At 36.0% G+C, this 9,377-nt stretch overlaps 1 protein-coding gene across 1 annotated transcript; it reads right to left on the bottom strand.

Annotated features, from left to right (window-relative positions):
- Positions 1 to 1,132: 1,132 nt before the first annotated feature.
- On the bottom strand, positions 1,133 to 5,623 carry LOC113302294. Its single transcript, XM_026551200.1, has 3 exons — positions 4,788 to 5,623; positions 2,873 to 3,062; positions 1,133 to 1,639 (listed from the first exon to the last, which is right to left on the bottom strand). The coding sequence occupies exons 1-3, from the start codon at positions 5,525 to 5,527 to the stop codon at positions 1,421 to 1,423; spliced, it is 1,149 nt and encodes a 382-aa protein (XP_026406985.1). The 5' UTR covers positions 5,528 to 5,623; the 3' UTR covers positions 1,133 to 1,420.
- Between the last annotated feature and the right edge of the window lie 3,754 nt (positions 5,624 to 9,377).

Here is a 9,377-nt window from a genome sequence, read left to right as displayed (position 1 = left end):
TCTTCTTATCTTCAAATCTTCAATTGCCTTCTATTGTACCTGCACAACACAAACTTGAATCCACTTATGATTGATCATGCACTGAATGGAGTCAGTTAACAATGGATGATCACAAGTTATCTACAGATCTAAAAACAGCTCTGAAGATCCCGTCAATACTTTGATCTAGTTTGAGTTACCTTTTATGCCAAAAGAGAAGGCTCTCAAGAATAATTAAACTAAGTGCAATCAGAGTTTCAGTAACCGTTAGTCAATCAAATCAATAGTCGAAAACTAAAATAACAATGCAATTATCTAGTTTTCCGTCAACGGTACTCGTACAGCTTATTGATCCAACAAAGATCTTTAAACGAGCGGTCGTAAGAGATTTCGCCTAATTAGGGTACTTTCCTCTCCGAATAGACAGCTTCGCCGGAAACAACACGAATGAAGTTTGCCTCGCTCTTAGGATAATTTGCAAGAAATGCAAACTCAACTATTTATGGACCAAGGTTGTTTGGACAACAAAGAAATTCCAAAACCGAAAGATTCTCAAGATATGCTCTATGTACCTAATTTCGGTATTCATATTTCCAACTAATACCCAATCTGTAATTCTGAACTCTCTTTAGAGAATATCTAATATTAGTCTAGCACATAACTAATATAGCTTTTCAAGAGATGTTTTGATTGCTGAAAAATCAAAACATAATCTTATTTAAAAGATTCTCAATATTTCGGTTTGGGATCCGCTTGAGTATCAAGGAATATCTTTGAACAATAAAAGATAAAAATTATACACATGTTCAAATTTTGTCAACATCTGAATCTTCCTTATTTAGCAACCCCTAATTCCAAACTCAAACAAAAACCGTAAGTAGGATCGGTTCTATCATAACTCTCAACATAAGTTAAGATTGATTCCAAACAAGCCAGTTTTTCTCTCTGCCCCTCGGAATATTAAGTAGGATGCTGGAATTGATCAGGGGGATAGAATACTCATCCCCTAAACAAGCCAGTTTTTCTCTCATCAGCCTCTAACATTAGCCAACAAAAACGTCCCGATGGAAAGTTGGATTGTAAGATCAGCTCATCAACATTTAGTGTCTTGTGCATGATACATGTAATTGTAGGAACCACAAACTTTAAAGGGTATAAAGCTTACCTATATTGGCAAAACATACACATTTTTTCGCCAGAACAGAAGGCAACTCTTTAACACATTTAAGTTATTACACCAAACTACTCAGAAGGATGCCTATCTAACTTTTTTTCCAAAATTCATGTTACTCAGAAGAATGACTTCTTAACTCTTCTACCAGAAGAATATTAAAAAGAAAAGGAATAAAAACATTATCAGGAAACATGGATGACTTAGTTAACAAAAAAATGTAAAATTGGGATGGGAAGACTCCTGTTTCCGTACAACTTCTTAAGGTTGTCAATAGTGCCTTTTACGACGACGTTTGACTGTTTCTCTCTGCACGTACATCTTTTCCATTTCATTTAGGGCTCGGCTAGACCCATTAGGCTCACTAACAAATTTCCATCCACCACCACCTCCACGTTTTCCCTGTGGTCCAAGTTTTTCAATAGTGAATCTCCATCCATCATCAGAGCGCCTCCTACTATATTTGTGGCATTTCACTTCTCCAGCAATCTGCAAAGAAAACAAATATCATGTAACATTCCAAAAAACATCAGCAGAAACACATAGAACAAAAATTTAAGCCATTGAAACGTTTCATCCTGAAACATGTTGGATTAGCTAAATCTTCCAACGGCCGGTGCTCACTGAAAAGTTACCATGGGCTTCCCATTGGAAGAGAAAAATCAGAATACAAAGTAAAACACATAATAGCACTTAAGTGCTGATGCTCACAATACTAAACCTTTGACCAATAAACTATTACTGCATTTAACAGAGATGGTCTGGAACTTATAGCAGTTGAACGCATAATGAGTACATGTCCCTAGCTATAGCAAGGAAGAGTTGTTACTAGCATCATCAGCATTTCAAACAAATAAAAATTTGATGTCTTCTTACTCTCAGTTAATGATAATTTAATTCACATGTTAAATTCAGCAAAGTTGTTTCATGGTTCTGTCTGAGGTGAAAGAACAAGATTGTTTGTCACCAGAAAGTTATTTATGCAAATATATAACTGTAGAGTCTTCTCTCAATATAGACTGTTTGTACTTCAGTTAGTCAAACATGATCAATCATGCATATAGAACAAATATTCCAGAATTTAAGGAAGCAAACTTCTTCAAGGTCTCTAAGTTAAGAAAAACAGACAGAAATCAAAAGGCAATCTCCTCACTTCTACGAACATAAATCAAGAAATTATTTAATCAAATATTTCACTGTAGAATCTTGTCTAAATTTAGAGTGTTTGTGCTTTCAGCTTTTCAAACATAATGGATTATGCAAGTTGAACAATATTCCAGAAATTCAGCAAGCAAACTTCTTCAAGTGCATCCTTCAAATGAGAACAAAATTCAAAAGGCTTATGTCCTTCTCACTTTTTCAGAAAACTGAAACAGCTAACATAAGTTGATCAAACAAATAGGTGGAAGAATATGTTCTATCAAACCGGAGTTTTTCAAAACCTTAAAGTACTAGAAAAAAGGTATCGTTATTTGACATTTATTCATGTAGCACGCCGACAATACTCTGCTATATAACTGCATGGAAGATTATGTCTCATCAAAAAGTTTATGCAAATGAATTCGAATGATAGCTGCATATGCCTTGTAAGTTTATGTGTTTTTTTTTTTTTTTTTGACAAATTACATGTTCATCAGAATAGACAAACCTAAAAGGAAAAGAGTATGCCCACATTAAGTGCTCCCTGGGCAATAAAATGAGGAAGTAAAAGATGAAGCTCACCTTTTTCTTGTTAAAGTTCATCCTTTGAACAAATTCTTCATACAGCATTTCATCTTCCTTCATCGATATTTCATAGTGCACTTCGTCAGGCTCTCTAGCTGTTCCCTCCCAACCCTCAGGCATGACCTTGAAATTGGGTTTGTATGGTAGCTTGGCCACATGGAATTCTCGACAGTGGGAATTGAAAAACCTGAAAGAAGGAAAAGTAAGTAAGAAGTTAATATATTACCAGCACTAGATCAACCGAGCCCTCATTGTCAGACACAAATAGTAGTGAAGCATGTAATGCTACACATAAGGTGAATCAAAGAAGGAACGAAACCAAGTGAATTGAGATTTATAGCATAGGAAGCCAGGTAACAAAATAACAAAATTATAAGTCTCTACAAATAACTATAAATGTTTACGCTCATATGGAGGCGACATTACATGTCTATGATATGCTAAGACAATGAAAAAAGGCTTCTACAATTTTGTTACCCTCCTGATTAACGTTTTCAATAAAATGATGATGGTAAAAAAGAACTGTAGTGGTACTTCTCTAAGGCCCTTATGGAAGTTTTTTCTGATATTTGACATGACACTGGTTTACATCTTAAGCACAATCTGCAGAGTAATTGGGTAGCCATCTGCTCATTATTTCCTAACTAGGAGTAGTACTTTCCCTAAAACAAGTACAATAATAACTGACTGAACCATCTCTTGAACTGATACAAGCTTCATTTCAAAAGGAAAAATCAAAGATTAGTTGAAGCACCTAAACACAAAAAGGTTCATTAACATGTCCCGAAAACTCCTAAATGTTTATGTACAAAGAAATAGTCATTGTACCTGTCACAGGTACCCAGGCAACTTAGCAATTTCAACAAATTCGTCCGTGCGTCATAGATATTGATAACAGTTACATCAGTAACGGTGTCAGAGCCTGACATGCATGTCAGAACAAATTTCTGAAGAATAACGCGATCCAAAATGTCTCATAGCCTACAATTGATCAGACCCCAAAAGGATATCTTACTATCCGAACCTAAAGGAATATTTCTGCACTATGTTCTAACCAATAAAGTGAGTTGTTTGCAAAAACAGCCCCTTCTTTAAAAAAGTAATAAGGAATTTCTCCTTTGTATCTCCACCCATTACCATCACCGAGGGTGTAGACGTGAACCCTTCCCACGGATCTGATGTCGTATTAAACTTGAACAACCTTGTACTCATTAGTGGATATGCAATAACCAAATCCAGTGTGCACCTCAGTTGTTTTCGATATTCCTCCTAAATCTATTAAGCCCACTACACATCCAACTTATCTACAATTTCTGTCGTACACAATGGATCAATTCTACAACTGAAAGTTTGAACAAAGCAATCAAGTAAGAGAACTGGCATTGATTTGAGGAGCATTACTGGTTTATCCCTCATTTTATGAGATGTAAAGCTGACTTCACTAGCATACTCCAGAAGCCTACTATAGTACTATTTTTTTACAAATGGGCTACACTGGAGACCAAATCTTTGCATGCTACAACAACAGCCTACAATCCTCTTTATCCCTATAGTTTGTATCGACTATGTGGCTTGACTGGTAGCATCCCTCATTTGTTGCATTAAACTTGAAGAGAGACGGATTTTCTTAGAAATATTTTCAAATATTCATTTAAGAGACTTAAGACATTAAGTATACCTGATTTAAAGTTTGTTCACAACAGATGAAACTCACTGGCCAATACCTGTTTATATCCCAGTAAACCAGCCAGCGGGCATAAATACAAATATACAATGTCATTCACATATGAAGAGCAGTACACCCCCGTAATTGAAAACCATAAATAAACATGTATTATGCTCTGTTATCAACTAAAAATCACAAAAATTAACAGACCATATGCCCACTAAAAAGAAGTTAGTGAATACTCACTCAGGAAAAGAATCAAGCAACTTCTCAACAGAATCATCCAAGGGCTTCCCAAGCTTCTTCTCTTGTTCCTCCTCATCTTCCTTTAACCACAATATAGCATGAACCCTTTGTCGCATTACTCGATAATCTTTCGCTAATTTCTCAACAGTATAAACTTCAGGATTCATCTTATGCAATTTATACATTTCAGCTTTCTCTGAATCTTTCAGATAAGAACCCCTAACACCTGGTTCCATAACTTGTTTCAACAATTGAGTCGTTTCTTTCATTCTCTCTCCCCACCCTCTAACAAATTCCTCACTTTTACGTCTCTCCTTCCCAAGAAGGTCTGCAATTTCATCATATGAATCTGCCTCTGCCACATTCGACAATGACGGAGAAGAAACCGAGGGTTTTGGTTTCGCAGAACCCGTTTCAGCAGTAGATTGATGACCTATAGCTTCTCCATCAAGATGCTCTTTAGTTATTCCAGTCGACCATGATGAAGCAGAATCCCAATCATTGTTACTACCAACTGGAGCAGTTGAAGATCCGGTATTGCCCCATGGTTTTGCCCAAGGATCATTTTCATTTCCTTTGTCACTTGTTGAAAATTTTCGCCATGAAAGTGGAATGAAAAGGGATTTAAGGTTGTTATTTGAAGTGATTAGTACATCTTTTGATGGGGTTTCGAGTAACGATCTAGTAGTGGTTGGTAAGATCGAGAGTCGAGAGAGTGTTCGATGAAGATTTTGCATCATTTCATCGAGGTAATGGAGAAAGTTAGGGTTTTGTGATTCTGTTTGGGTTAAATTAAACCCTGGGAAACTGAAGACTCTGAAGAAGAGGAGAACTAACCGGAACCAGAAGTAGGAATTACCTCTAGATCCTATTATAGTGTTCTTAGTTAGTGGCAGGTCCACCCACTAAAGTCCAATAACCAGAGGTCCATAATTAAAAGAAAGAAGAAAAATGGACCCAATTTTTTATCACTTGGTCCTGTACACGTGCGAAATTAGGAAAATATTTTCGATAAATGTCTGGATTACCCTTCATACATAATAACGATAAGACTAAATCAGTCACAGAGATTTTCATTTTTATTTTTATGTTCATTTTCTCTTTCCACGACTCCAGCTCTGCGTTGAAGATCGAAGAAACTCCATTTGAAAGCATCACCGACGAGTTTTATTGAATGAATCATCAATAAAATCCAATAAACAAGATAAGTTTCATCTATTTTGATTGTTTAATTCTGTCGTAATTAGGGCTGCACATACTCCGGTACGGCCCGGTTTTCTTATGGAACCGGTGTCTGTACCTGGTGTTGACCGGTACCTCCTTTTGAGGACCGGTACCTGTACCTGTACCAGGTGTTGTACCGGTCCTCCGGTACCGGTCCGGTACAAGTCCGGTACCGGGTTTTTACCTGCAAAATCATCATCACTGTAGGATGAGCAAAGCTCAACTGTACCACAATTACATCATGTACCCAACCTAGCATGCATCTAGCTCTGTTTATTCAATATTCATTGTAAATATCATCTCAACTCATACAATACAACACCTAGCAATGCACTACCATTGTTAATCTGTAACAATTCATACAATAGAATAAGAATTTACATCATAATCCATCTACACTACCAGCATCAGAACTTCAAGCAGAACCCATTCACCATCAATCGATTTCAATCTAAGCATCAGATATATTCATTCTCAGATCATAAAACCCCACAAATCGCCCAAAACCAAATTGAGTTGTAGCCAAACCTATTCTCATACTCTAATTACAAAACTCATCTATTATTTCATTACAAAGATTTAATTACAAAATCTTGTTGTTTGATTTCAACAGAAAACCCAATTCGTAAAATCTTAAATCACACATGCAAATAGTTTCTTAAAAAAAAAAAAAAGAAGAAAAAGAAGTGAAGAAGAAGGTTTATCCTCTTTAATCTCTAACCACCACCAGATCTCCTTTCTTAATTACATAACCCCCTATCTCCAAATCCGACTCCAACCCAAGGTTCCAAATCTTGTAAAACACCAAATCAAATCTTCATATTCAATTTCTCCACCAAATCGAAAAAACCCTAAATCAATCTACAATTAAACCCTAACTCAAACTAACAAACCCTAAATCGAAATGATGGTGAAGAAGAAGAACAAACCAGAGATGGTGAAGAAAAAGAAGAACAAATCGAACTGATTCTTATCGTCTACTGTTGAATTACCTGATAGAGATGGTGAATCGATGATACCCTGAAGAACACAGAAGAGAAGAGGGTTGCCGCTGCTTTTTCAGAGAGAAAAAAAGAAGAAGAAAAATGAGAGTGAACTGATTCTTCTCTCGATAGTCGGTAGTCTATACTTAGTATGGACGACTACGATCAAAAACCTAGCTTGATCTTAACGGCTAATAATCACCGGTACATATGGTCCGGTTCAAGTCCGGTCCTCCCCAAGAACCGGTGTCTGTACCGGTCTAGACCGGTTCTCAACTTCCAGTACCGGTGTCTGTACCGGCTAGACCGGTTCCGGTCCGGTTCCGGTCCGGTAATTCCGGTTCCACTCCGGTCCAGGTCCTCTCAACCGGTTCTTGTGCAGCCCTAGTCGTAATCCTTGATTTATCAATTTGGATAAGAATTTACAGAAAAATCTATGGTTTCAAAAACCCTAATAGCACTAAATTCACTTTGAATTCCTAACTCGATTCACAATTAGTTTTTAGATCTGTAATCTCATTTCCTTTCTCGGTGATTTTAGCTAAAGATTGGTTGTATAGATCTGAGTTGTTGATGTTTGATTGTAGATCCGTGGTTGCAGGATCCGGTAGTACATATATGTCGTATTGATGGTATTATAATTGTTGTATATGTTTAAGATGTGTAAAATCCATCTCTTTGTTTTGAATTTTTCTTGTTTATGAATCTGTTTTTGTAATTGATATTATTTTGATTGGGTGGATTGTCAATTTGAGATAATTTTCCATTTTTGGTAGATTATTTTTTTTCCCAGTTAAAATCATACTTTTTCTTGTTGTTTTAATTTCATAATCAGGAGTACATATGTGATGTACTGAATATAATACGGTCGTTGTATGTCTATAAAATGTGTAACATCTAAATTTTGTGTATATGTGTGTGCTTTGTGTAAAAAAAATAAGTATCAGTTTGATAATCTAATGAATCAGCATTGGTATATGTCTTTCTTTTAATTTGGTGCAGGCCTTTGTCGTTGGATTCATGCTCTGTTCTTATTCGGATCTAGAGACTAACATAATTCAGGTAGGTAGCTCTTAAGTTTTTTATTCTGATTATTCTTTTATAGTTGATTCTATTTTCAGTTGATTTTGGGTGTGATCCAGCAGTGCATATATGATGTACTGTTTATATCAGTATGCTATATATGTAGTGCTGCAAAAGAATCCAGCAGTGCATATATGGCGTACTGAAAAAGAATTGTTTTGCTTTTGTTATATTCATTACTTGTTTTTATATGAAATTTATTTTTAGTTTTTGAATCCGTCTAATGGATATAGGTCGAAAAAGAACGATTTGTCTGTTGGTAGTTTAGTTCGGGTTAGGCGTAGGAATGGATCGTGGTGGCCGTGGCGTATAATGGGATTTCCTGAATTTCCTGATGGTTGCGTCCTTTCTCTGAAGGATCAAACTCCGGTGAAGTTCTTGGGACGATATAATGCAAACATGTAAGTGTTTCGATATTCTTGTTTATGTAATCTTGTTTAGTATGAAGTGTGTTTTAATGGGTGTGCATAATGTATGTACTGCATTCTCATGCATTTTTAGTTTGTTTTGATGAGAGTGTGTAATGCATGTATTGCATTCTCATGCATTTTTAGTGAGTTTGATGGAGTCCATAATGAATGTACTGTATTATTCCCAGATAAGTATTGTAGAAGGTTTTTGCAGCTTCATTTGGTATAATTTGGCAGTGCGTATATGCCGCACTGCTGAAAATTCAGTTTATATACGCTACACTGACGAGAAATCAGTGTATAAATGTTGCACTCTGTAAAAATCACAGTCTACACTTCATAGAACATTACAGTAGATGCTGGTTTTTTGCTCCATAACTATTATCCTGCACTAAGCATAACCAAGTAATCCGCTTGGAGTTTTTATACATTTTTTGATCATCTCAGTTGGTCACTTAGCAAGGGGCTCAACAAGACGTGTTATTTGATATGGTTGCATAAAGTCATTCTTACAAGCAGAGACTGGTACACCTTATCAACACAACTACGTAAGACTCTTGCTTAAGTTTCTTTTTTCGCATAGAGGAATACCAAAAAAAAAAAAACTAATAAACAGTTTATCTTCTTGCTATACCTTTTTCTCTTAGTATACCAGCACCGTCGTCTATCCGCTGGACAACCCATAACGATTTTAGTTTCAAATTTTAAGTATATTCACTCTATAATTACCCAAGTTGGACTAAGTGAAGTATTGTTCATTATGGGGACATTGATAGGATCCTGTACATATTTTTCTTAACATTAAATCCGTGTTATTATGTTTAAAATCCACTGAAATTATGAGTGCATCCAATATGTACTGATAGTTGTGAAACGAAGACTTGCCTTTC

This window comes from Papaver somniferum, chromosome 8, assembly GCF_003573695.1.
Source record: "Papaver somniferum cultivar HN1 chromosome 8, ASM357369v1, whole genome shotgun sequence".
Classification (NCBI taxonomy): Eukaryota; Viridiplantae; Streptophyta; class Magnoliopsida; order Ranunculales; family Papaveraceae; genus Papaver; species Papaver somniferum.
This window is presented reverse-complemented; position numbering and strand designations above follow the sequence as displayed.

Bases quoted from the DNA above. Each gene is read 5' to 3' on its own strand.
- LOC113302294 (XM_026551200.1), bottom strand. From the start codon at position 5,527: ATGATGCAAAATCTTCATCGAACACTCTCTCGACTCTCGATCTTACCA. The intron at 3,063-4,787 runs GTGAGTATTCAC...TCCTTCTTTCAG, and splicing joins TTGCTTGATTCTTTTCCTGA to GTTTTTCAATTCCCACTGTC. The intron at 1,640-2,872 runs GTGAGCTTCATC...TTTTCTTTGCAG, and splicing joins TGAACTTTAACAAGAAAAAG to ATTGCTGGAGAAGTGAAATG.